Raw genomic sequence first — 12,250 nt, 5'->3', positions numbered from 1 at the left:
GAAACAAACATTGATGTATTATTTTAATTTAATACTGTGAAGCTGCTTTGATACAATCTGTATTGTGAAAAGCGCTATATAAATAAACTTGACTTGAGATGTCATTTCTAGCGAGAAATCACTATTGTAGTCATTAAATATTCAATCAGTTTCTTGAGTAACCTTCGTGCGCAAACGCTGCCTGCAAAGTCATTGCCTGATAGGGCAGCGAGGCAACAAGTCAGCTGCCTACGTTTTCGGATGCAGCCAACACCGGAGACTTTTGCCTCCGTTGGTAAAAATAAAGATTAGCCAATCACCATTGAGTATTTCACTCTCGGTGATTAGGAGTGTTGAGAAAAGTAACAAGGCAGAGGAGGCTAGTTTCGCTTGGTATATCAACCAATCATCGACAAGATGTAAATTACGTGATATTAGTTTTAACTGCTACCGCTGATGTAACTATGGAGAGTAGAGATATTGAATATTTGATCGCAAACAAATTTTCTTAACTACCAATCAAACAACAGCTACAAATGTAAAATAAAGGAAGACATGGCTAAGTTGGATATGCTACAGCAATCAGCTTCACTAAATGACTGAACGTGATCTTTTAACATGGACATTTAAAAGGACAGAAGGATGGATTTTTTGTGATAGTGATAGGCTAGGACTAGATGAGTGAACTTATATTTATATTGTCTTGATGTCTGTGTCGTTTTCTATAAATATTCAGGTATATAAGTGGCCAAAAAAGCCATTTTTAAGTAGTATAAAAAATCCTTCCACTAAAATAATGTTTGCCTCCTTTATTTTAAAACTCACCAGCCGCCACTGCTTGGAAATGCCAAGTATATGTGATGTTCACTTATATTTTTGGACATGATTAGTTTCCAGGTATGACTATCATGAGGTCATTTGACCCTCATTAATATTTGGATTATATAGTTGACTATTATTGTAAATAAACTACATACAAACAATAAGTATATATAACAAAATTGTCATACATATATATATATATATATATATATATATATATATATATATATATATATATTTCTTTTGTCCTAAAAAAACCCTGAACATACCCTTAAAAAAGTGAACTCGAACATCTAGATGCTAAACTTTTGCTAGAATAAGTTCTTTTCGATTTTGCACAGTCAGGAACTGACTAACAATAGAGGCTGTGTAGTCTTTAGTCTTGGTCTAGTATAAAGGTACGGGTGACAGCAGTCAGTCAACAACCAGAATCAGCTTCAGCTTCTCCTTTGTGGAACTACTGAGGATCAGACAGCGCAACCATGATGGGCAAGGTAAACTTCATTGCAGCAAAGATTTTTTAAGATAAATTTTAAGATACATTTTTTTAAATTACTTAAATTTAATTCATTTTCAGGTCATCTTCTACGAGGACAGGAACTTCCAGGGTCGCTCTTATGAGTGTATGAGTGACTGTGGTGACTTCTCCTCCTACCTGAGCCGCTGTCACTCTTGCAGAGTGGAGAGCGGATGCTGGATGATGTATGATAATCCCAACTACATGGGAAATCAGTATTTCTTTAAAAGGGGCGAGTACGCTGATTTCATGTCTATGTTCGGGATGAGCAACTCGATCAGGTCCTGCCGTATGATCCCCATGGTGAGCTGAAAAGTAAAACTTATTTAGATCAATGTTATGTTAAATCCTGTAGCATGAATACCCTTTCAAAATGGCAATACATTACTAACTTATTCTAAATTTAGTTTGACATTTCCTATATTGATTTAGCTAAAACTTGCTAAATAGTGCTAAAATTTACAACGGACTTCTCTTCCACTACAGTACAAAGGCTCCTACAGAATGAGGATCTACGAGAGAGATAACTTCATGGGTCAGATGCACGAGATGATGGATGACTGTGACAACATCATGGACCGTTACCGCATGTCTCACTGCCAGTCCTGTCATGTGATGGACGGCCACTGGCTCATGTATGAGCAGCCCCACTACAGAGGCAGGATGTCCTACTTCAGGCCTGGAGAGTACAGGAGCTTCAGCAATATGGGTGGCATGAGATTCATGAGCATGAGGCGTATCATGGACTCTTGGTACTAGTGTTTCAATAAAATTAGTTTTCTACAACACTAAACATTGTGCCTGCAAAATCCTTACTGCCACTAATATTTGCATGTCTAATCAATAAAAATAAAGAAATAAAAATAAATCTAGTGAATTAAACAGACTAACAAATAAAACAAAATTGGCTCATAAGACTAGAACAGTGGATTCTTTCTCATTTACAGCATTTAAAAAAATGCTACTAAAAACATTCCTCATAGAGGAAGTGCAAAGTCTGGAGTGCAGTTCCAACTGTTGGATTTGTAGGGCCCAAGCATTGTTGGGGATTAAATGAAGTTTTATGTAACAAAGTTCGGAAGGAGCACGTTCAGGTAATCAACCAATCAGCACAAGAGGAAGCCGGTATAAATAAAGCCTGTCCTCACCTCTGTCTCATGTCAAGTTTCACAGCATCCCTCCACCACCCCATCACCTCACTCTCGGCTGGTTTCTATCCCAGTAAAAAGGGGGAGTACTCTGGGTTTGGGCCAAATTCCGAGCTCGGAGCCCTCCCCTGGACAGCATGCCAAATACGCTTAAAATACTACATCTGATTTCATGTACGTGTGAACTCGTGAACTGTAATTTAATTATAAAATAAATGTAACTGTAATCAGTTACAGTTACTGAGAAAGAAAGTATTTAAATTAAATGTAATTCAATGTAAGTTACTTATGAAAATGTTAACAATTACAAATGGTGTTACATCTGAATATTTTCTCTAAAAAGCTAGAAAATGTTGAATAATGTTAATTTGTTGCCTTGCCTTTTTTTTTTTTTTTTTTTTGGCACGATGCCTCCTGCCATTTAAAGGCCATTTAGTAAAGCAATGCTATTTTGATGCTTTTGATTGGTTATCTTGTTTGAGTTTGCAGCGCACCACGTCTGCCAACATCAATCCACATTGCCACTGAAAGCTTTAGGCTACAATCTGTCTAAGAGTTGCCACCATGGTGAGTGATAAAAATGTGTTCCAATGCTGGAAATTATAAAAGTAATCAAATATAATCAGTTACATTACTTTAATAAAGTAATTGGAATAGTTACACTACTTATTTTAAATAGGGTAACTTGTAATCTGTAAAGATTGGTGCAGGTATGACATCACTTTGTAGGCCAACGGGCATTTAACTGGTTGGTTTGTTGCTGGTTCCCTCGACAAAAACCCAGTAGGATTTTCCCATAGGCTTTTGGATTATCGCTAAAAACAAGCTCTGTGATCAACACAAGTTTATGATACTTGCACGTTTTGTCCATCAAGATAATTATTTAATTCAATTCAATTTACATTAATTTGTTTAGCGCTTTTCACAATACAGATCATTTCAAAGCAGCTTTACAGAAAATGCATGAGTCAACATTACAATTATCACAGATGAACACAACTTTAATACATTTTGAAGCCTAAATGCAGTCGCCAGAAGTAAAAAGCTAAAGGTAGGCTATAAACGAACTACACCACAGTCCCACGAATTCAACGTCACCATCACTAAGCTACCAACAACTCTTTCAGTTTTTAACTAAAAAACAAAATACCAGAACGTTTGAGTTAGAATGGTTTGTAAGAGCACAATTATAACCTTAACAATGTTGTAAAAACGGACTGAGCTTACCTTTTCTGCGTGATGACGTTTAATCTCCTCGACAGCCTCTGTAGTCCCATTTAGCCACTTGTTAGCAACCCCTTTTTCAAGACACGTAACAGCTTCAAAAAATCACGAGTGGGGTAATATTGATTTATTTTATGTCTTAGAATAAAATGTGCAAGTATCTTGAGCTTGTGTTCACGACATAGCCTACCTTATTTCAGCCATTTAACCAAAAGCCCATTCAAAAAAAACATTGACAGTGCTAAAATGCTAACTCGCTTCCGCGTTTTGGCCTACAAAGTGATGTCATACCTGCACCACTCTATTACATTTCCAAAGTAACCTTCCCGACACTGGGCCCAAGGCATCATGAAAATGGGCTTTAACAGTGTAAAAAAATAAATAAAATACAGCACATATAAACAGTGATTCTTTTGGGGTAGAAATGTAATAATCTATTCAAGTTCAGACATATTTGTTACAAAGAAAACAATGATCTGATTCAAATATCATGTGGCTGATTTTTTCTTTTATTAGAATTCTTTGCAGCACATAGGGAAAGTCATTTTCACTGCATACAAGGGTCTATTTCATGCTTTTAAGAGCCATCCAAAGAAAACGTACTATAATGCAAATTGACTAATTATATATTGCTGGCAAAAATCTTATTTTGTCAGAATAGAGAGGTGCCTGTACGGAGAGTACACACTCTGCATACCCTGACTTCAATAACATTTCAATATGTTATTTCTACATCATGTATATCACTAATCATATATGTTAATAAAGAATCCCGTGTTTAAAAAGAATGAACTGTGATGAGATGAATAAGAAAAGGGGTCATTTACACAGAACACATTGTTGCTTTTAAAAACGTGGCATGCAGTGCAGAGGAATGGGAAAACTCTTGAGGCACAATTTTAAATGTTGAACTCGCCACTCATGCCCAAGACAATTAATAAGCAGTGAGATGCAGCGTAATGGTCAGACACGTCTGTATAACACATATATTAACTGTTTAAAAGCAGCAAATGAAAGCCAAAAAAGTACAACTAAAACAAATGATGTTTTGCTGGCATTAATATAGCCTGCTGTTGAACAGTTACTGCTCTTGCCAGTAGTTAGGAATTTCATTCAACAGGTTCAACAAACTGTCATTGATTCAAATAAAAGGCCTGATGAGGTGATAAAACTATTCAGTGAAAAATTAAGTTTAATTAGGATGACAAGATGTAAATAAATAGCTGCTGTGATGCAGTCACCTATGATTAGGCTACATTTTTTCTTTTGCGTAGCCTACCATTCAGGAAAATCCAAAGGGCACCCCTGTACATGAACACTTTTAAATTCTCAACCAAGAAAGATTATTTTTGCAATCCATTCAGCTACAGCTTTGAAGGCTTTGTGTCATTTAAATTCTGTTTGATGATATTGATCTCCAATTGTTTAATAAACTGTGATTTAAATTAAACACTCAAGCGTCTTGAGCATTAATACATTTAAGAAGCTTCATAATGATTAAAAACAATCGGTAGAAAAAACTGATTATGGTAAAAGATCTGCCTTTTAAAACTATTACAACAACATTGGCATCAGAAAGGTCCCTAATGGATCTAAGGTTTATTCACTTTAAACTTTTATTCTATTGCAAATACTGAGAACTTTTCACTATGCCAAAGAGCAATGGTGAGGCTTAAGGCAAGAAGTTTGAATACAAGTGCTAGATATAATGTGCTTTGAATTTGAAAGAACAAACCATTAGCGGAATGATGCAGGTAGACCGAACAATAATACATAAAGACAAAAGAGACATGAGGATTACACATAACAGCTAATAACTTTAAATAAAAAAATAAATAAAAAAAACATCAGAACCATTAGGTTGTGAACCTAGAACAGACAGAAGAAGAACATAACACAAGAACTTCAAATGGAAACTTCTAATGGAATCCAGAAGGAACATAATAAAATGACACATTTTCAAATTAATTTCTCTCAAATTACAGTTGGATTAAAAATGGATCCATCATGGTCCAAGTCTTATGTATTAGAATAAAAAAAATTAAAAAAAAATTAAACAAGAATATGAAACAAGACAAAACAATGGAACCTCCTTGTTTAAATCTTTGCTTTAGTGTTCCGCTTTTTTTTTTGTTTTTTGTTTTTTTGAGCAAATTAGAAACTTTTAGAAAAAAAATTTACATTTAGAAACTCAAGAAATGCTAGATTCCTGAAAATGAAAGGACTAACATCTACATACCAAGCTTTAGCTTGAATGGCCTCTCTTCCAACTTGCACAGTCAGGAACTGACTAACAATAGAGGCTGTGTAGTCTTTAGTCTTGGTCTAGTATAAAGGTACGGGTGACAGCAGTCAGTCAACAACCAGAATCAGCTTCAGCTTCTCCTTTGTGGAACTACTGAGGATCAGCCAGCGCAACCATGATGGGCAAGGTAAACTTCATTGCAGCAAAGATTTTTTAAGATAAATGTTTTTTAATTACTTAAATTTAATTCATATTCAGGTCATCTTCTACGAGGACAGGAACTTCCAGGGTCGCTCTTATGAGTGTATGAGTGACTGTGGTGACTTCTCCTCCTACCTGAGCCGCTGTCACTCTTGCAGAGTGGAGAGCGGATGCTGGATGATGTATGATAATCCCAACTACATGGGAAATCAGTATTTCTTTAAAAGGGGCGAGTACGCTGATTTCATGTCTATGTTCGGGATGAGCAACTCGATCAGGTCCTGCCGTATGATCCCCATGGTGAGCTCAAAAGTAAAACTTATTTAGATCAATGTTATGTTAAATCCTGTAGCATGAATACCCTTTCAAAATGGTAATACATTACTAACTTATTCTAAATTTAGTTTGACATTTCCTGTATTGATTTAGCTAAAACTTGCTAAATAGTGCTAAAATTTACAACGGACTTCTCTTCCACTACAGTACAAAGGCTCCTACAGAATGAGGATCTACGAGAGAGATAACTTCATGGGTCAGATGCACGAGATGATGGATGACTGTGACAACATCATGGACCGTTACCGCATGTCACACTGCCAGTCCTGTCATGTGATGGACGGCCACTGGCTCATGTATGAGCAGCCCCACTACAGAGGCAGGATGTCCTACTTCAGGCCTGGAGAGTACAGGAGCTTCAGCAATATGGGTGGCATGAGATTCATGAGCATGAGGCGTATCATGGACTCTTGGTACTAGTGTTTCAATAAAATTAGTTTTCTACAACACTAAACATTGTGCCTGCAAAATCCTTACTGCCACTAATATTTGCATGTCTAATCAATAAAAATAAAGAAATAAAAATAAATCTAGTGAATTAAACAGACTAACAAATAAAACAAAATTGGCTCATAAGACTAGAACAGTGGATTCTTTCTCATTTACAGCATTTAAAAAAATGCTACTAAAAACATTCCTCATAGAGGAAGTGCAAAGTCTGGAGTGCAGTTCCAACTGTTGGATTTGTAGGGCCCAAGCATTGTTGGGGATTAAATGAAGTTTTATGTAACAAAGTTCGGAAGGAGCACGTTCAGGTAATCAACCAATCAGCACAAGAGGAAGCCGGTATAAATAAAGCCTGTCCTCACCTCTGTCTCATGTCAAGTTTCACAGCATCCCTCCACCACCCCATCACCTCACTCTCGGCTGGTTTCTATCCCAGTAAAAAGGGGGAGTACTCTGGGTTTGGGCCAAATTCCGAGCTCGGAGCCCTCCCCTGGACAGCATGCCAAATACGCTTAAAATACTACATCTGATTTCATGTACGTGTGAACTCGTGAACTGTAATTTAATTATAAAATAAATGTAACTGTAATCAGTTACAGTTACTGAGAAAAAAAGTAATTAAATTAAATGTAATTCAATTTAAGTTACTTTATGAAAATGTTAACAATTACAAATGGTGTTACATCTGAATATTTTCTCTAAAAAGCTAGGAAATGTTGAATAATGTTAATTTGTTGCCTTGCCTTTTTTTTTTATTGGCACGATGCCTCCTGCCATTTAAAGGCCATTTAGTAAACCAATGCTATTTTGATGCTTTTGATTGGTTATCTTGTTTGAGCTTGCAGCGCACCACGTCTGCCAACATCAATCCACATTGCCACTGAAAGCTTTATGCTACAATCTGTCTAAGAGTTGCCACCATGGTGAGTGATAAAAATGTGTTCCAATGCTGGAAATTATAAAAGTAATCAAATGTAATCAGTTACATTACTTTAATAAAGTAATTGGAATAGTTACACTACTTATTTTAAATAGGGTAACTTGTAATCTGTAAAGATTGGTGCAGGTATGACATCACTTTGTAGGCCAACGGGCAGTTAACTGGTTGGTTTGTCGCTGGTTCCCCCGACAAAAACCCAGTAGGATTTTCCCATAGGCTTTTGGATTATCGCTAAAAACAAGCTCTGTGATCAACACAAGTTTATGATACTTGCACGTTTTGTCCATCAAGATAATTATTTCATTCAATTCAATTTACATGAATTTGTTTAGCGCTTTTCACAATACACATCATTTCAAAGCAGCTTTACAGAAAATGCATGAGTCAACATTACAATTATCACAGATGAACACAACTTTAATACATTTTGAAGCCTAAATGCAGTCGCCAGAAGTAAAAAGCTAAAGGTAGGCTATAAACGAACTACACCACAGTCCCACGAATTCAACGTCACCATCACTAAGCTACCAACAACTCTTTCAGTTTTTAACTAAAAAACAAAATACCAGAACGTTTGAGTTAGAATGGTTTGTAAGAGCACAATTATAACCTTAACAATGTTGTAAAAACGGACTGAGCTTACCTTTTCTGCGTGATGACGTTTAATCTCCTCGACAGCCTCTGTAGTCCCATTTAGCCACTTGTTAGCAACCCCTTTTTCAAGACACGTAACAGCTTCAAAAAATCACGAGTGGGGTAATATTGATTTATTTTATGTCGTAGAATAAAACGTGCAAGTATCTTGAGCTTGTGTTCACGACATAGCCTACCTTATTTCAGCCATTTAACCAAAAGCCCATTCAAAAAAAACATTGACAGTGCTAAAATGCTAACTCGCTTCCGCGTTTTGGCCTACAAAGTGATGTCATACCTGCTGCACCACTCTATTACATTTCCAAAGTAACCTTCCCAACACTGGGCCCAAGGCATCATGAAAATGGGCTTTAACAGTGTAAAAAAAAAAAAAAAAATACAGCACATATAAACAGTGATTCTTTTGGGGTAGAAATGTAGTAATCTATACAAGTTCAGACAGATTTGTTACAAAGAAAACAATGATCTCCTGATTCAAATATCACGTGGCTGATTTTTTCTTTTATTAGAATTCTTTGCAGCACATAGGGAAAGTCATTTTCAATGCATACAAGGGTCTATTTCATGCTTTTAAGAGCCATCCAAAGAAAACATACTATAATGCAAATTGACTAATTGTATATTGCTGGCAAAAATCTTATTTTGTCAGAATAGAGAGGTGCCTGTACGGAGAGTACACACTCTGCATACCCTGACTTCAATAACATTTCAATATGTTATTTCTACATCATGTATATCACTAATCATATTATGTTAATAAAGAATCCTGTGTTTAAACAGAATGAACTGTGATGAGATGAATAAGCAAAGGGGTCATTTACACAGAACACATTGTTGCTTTTAAAAACGTGGCATGCAGTGCAGAGGAATGGGAAACTCGCCACTCATGCCCAAGACAATTAATAAGCAGTGAGATGCAGCGTAATGGTCAGACACGTCTGTATAACACATATATTAACTGTTTAAAAGCAGTAAATGAAAGCCAAAAAACTAAAACTAAAACAAATGATGTTTTGCTGGCATTAATATAGCCTGCTGTTGAACAGTTACTGCTCTTGCCAGTAGTTAGGAATTTCATTCAACAGGTTCAACAAACCGTCATTGATTCAAATAAAAGGCCTGATGAGGTAATAAAACTATTCAGTGAAAAATTAAGTTTAATTAGGATGACAAGATGTAAATAAATAGCTGCTGTGATGCAGTCACCTATGATTAGGCTACATTTTTTCTTTTGCGTAGCCTACCATTCAGGAAAATTCTAAGGGCACCCCTGTACATGACTACTTTTGAATTCTCAACCAAGAAAGATTATTTTTGCAATCCATTCAGCTACAGCTTTGAAGGCTTTGTGTCATTTAAATTCTGTTTGATGATATTGATCTCCAATTGTTTAATAAACTGTGATTTAAATTCAACACTCAAGCGTCTTGAACATTAATACATTTAAGAAGCTTCATAATGATTAAAAACAATCGGTAGAAAAAACTGATTATGGTAAAAGATCTGCCTTTTAAAACTTTTACAACAACATTGGCATCAGAAAGGTCCCTAATGGATCTAAGGTTTATTCACTTTAAACTTTTATTCTATTGCAAATACTGAAAACTTTTCACTATGCCAAAGAGCAATGGTGAGGCTTAAGGCAAGAAGTTTGAATACAAGTGCTAGATATAATGTGCTTTGAATTTGAAAAAACAAACCATTAGCGGAATGATGCAGGTAGACCGAACAATAATACATAAAGACAAAAGAGACATGAGGATTACACATAACAGCTAATAACTTTAAATTAAGAAAAAAAAGTAAAACATCTAAACCATTAGGTTGTGAACCTAGAACAGACAGAAGAACAACATAACACAAGAACTTCAAATGGAAACTTCAAATGGAATCCAGAAGGAACATAATAAAATGACACATTCTCAAATTAATTTCTCTCAAATTACAGTTGGACTAAAAATGGATCCATCATGGTCCAAGTCTTATGTATTAGAATAAAAAATAATAATAAAAAAAAATTAAACAAGAATATGAAACAAGACAAAACAATGGAACCTCCTTGTTTAAATCTTTGCTTTAGTGTTCCGCATTTCTTTTTTTTCATTTTTTTTTTCATTTTAGCAAATTAGAAACTTTTAGAAAATTTACATTTAGAAACTCAAGAAATGCTAGATTCCGGAAAATGAAAGGACTAAGATCTACATACCAAGCTTTAGCTTGAATGGCCTCTATTCCAACTTGCACAGTCAGGAATTGACTAACAATAGGTGCTGTGTAGTCTTTAGTCTTGGTCTAGTATAAAGGTACGGGTGACAGCAGTCAGTCAACAACCAGAATCAGCTTCAGCTTCTCCTTTGTGGAACTACTGAGGATCAGACAGCGCAACCATGAAGGTAAACTTTATTACAGCTCCCAATCCATACAATTTCACTCAAATTACTTTAATGTGCTATTTTCCTCCCTTAAAACCACTAAGAGATTAACTATATAAAATTTCAGGTTACCTTTTATGAAGAAAGAAATTTCCAGGGCCGCTCTTACGAGTGTACTGGCGACAGTGGTGACTTCTCCTCCTACGTGAGCCACTGCCACTCTTGTAGAGTGCACAGCGGATGCTGGATGATGTATGATCATCCCAACTACATGGGAAATCAGTATTTCTTTAGAAGGGGCGAGTACTCTGATTGCATGTCCATGTTTGGAATGAGCAACTGCATCAGGTCCTGCCGTATGATCTCTATGGTGAGCTCCATGAACCTCTTAACGCATTTATTAACTGACATTAGACAACAGTCCTAAATTTATTTTAACCATTTAGTTTGAAATCAGAATGGTAAACTGTGTGAGATAGACCTAGATTTTTGTTGAAGTTAGACTTATGACTACATGTGATAATGGTTATTCCTAATTAATTTATACATAACCGACTTCTCTTCCACAACAGCACAGAGGATCCTACAGAATGAGGATCTACGAGAAGGAGAACTTCATGGGTCAGATGTATGAGATGATGGATGACTGTGACAACATCATGGACCGTTACCGCATGTCTCACTGCCAGTCCTGTCATGTGATGGACGGCCACTGGCTCATGTATGAGCAGCCCCACTACAGAGGCAAGATGACCTACTTCAGGCCTGGAGAGTACAGGAACTTCAGCAATATGGGTGGCATGAGATTCATGAGCATGAGGCGTATCATGGACTCCTGGTACTAGTGTTCAGATGTTTCAATAAAATGATAACTCTACAACATAAAACTGTCTGAATAATCATTATTGCCAATATTTACATGTGTAATCCACCAAAAAACACCTTTCATGTAGTGTGTAACATAGCTCTAAGTGAATGAAAACGTACTCGGTTACTAACGTAACCTCGGTTCTCTCTAGAAGAGGGAACGAGTACTGCGTAAGTATCTTACGCTAGGGGAAAATCCCTTTTCCGCGAGATATTGAAGCCAAAAATCCTTAATTTTGTATTATTGTAAAACGCGTTGCGGCAGCATACAGACATAGGCAAGACGGCTCGCGTGCCTATTGGCTGTTCTGCGGCAACTGCAGCAGCCTATCGAGCGAGGCCTAGCGTGACGTCAGACCCAATGAGGGTGCTTCGCGCCCGCTGCGTCACGTCCCGCCGAAACGGGCGTGGCTTAGGCCTATAAATCCGGCTCGCAGGCAGCTGATATCTGTTTTTTCATCGCCGAAGCGAACCAGAGCGTGTGCATGCACGGCAAGA

General features: G+C 36.6%; 2 protein-coding genes across 2 annotated transcripts; both read left to right on the top strand.

The window, feature by feature from the left end:
- Positions 1 to 1,411: 1,411 nt before the first annotated feature.
- On the top strand, positions 1,412 to 2,077 carry LOC309502954 (gamma-crystallin M2-like; the record flags this gene model as incomplete). The annotated part of the gene is made up of 2 exons (XM_082175628.1): positions 1,412 to 1,621; positions 1,805 to 2,077. Exons 1-2 carry the CDS (start codon positions 1,427 to 1,429, stop codon positions 2,075 to 2,077), a joined length of 468 nt encoding a protein of 155 aa, XP_082031754.1. The 5' UTR covers positions 1,412 to 1,426.
- Positions 2,078 to 6,110: 4,033 nt separating this feature from the next.
- LOC309503077 (uncharacterized protein) lies at positions 6,111 to 11,730 on the top strand (the record flags this gene model as incomplete). Its single annotated transcript, XM_082175768.1, has 7 exons — positions 6,111 to 6,122; positions 6,194 to 6,436; positions 6,620 to 6,885; positions 7,299 to 7,376; positions 7,830 to 7,842; positions 11,013 to 11,255; positions 11,458 to 11,730. The coding sequence occupies 7 exons, from the start codon at positions 6,111 to 6,113 to the stop codon at positions 11,728 to 11,730; spliced, it is 1,128 nt and encodes a 375-aa protein (XP_082031894.1).
- Between the last annotated feature and the right edge of the window lie 520 nt (positions 11,731 to 12,250).

This window comes from Leuciscus leuciscus, assembly GCF_965113295.1.
Source record: "Leuciscus leuciscus genome assembly, chromosome: 7".
Classification (NCBI taxonomy): Eukaryota; Metazoa; Chordata; class Actinopteri; order Cypriniformes; family Leuciscidae; genus Leuciscus; species Leuciscus leuciscus.
This window is presented reverse-complemented; position numbering and strand designations above follow the sequence as displayed.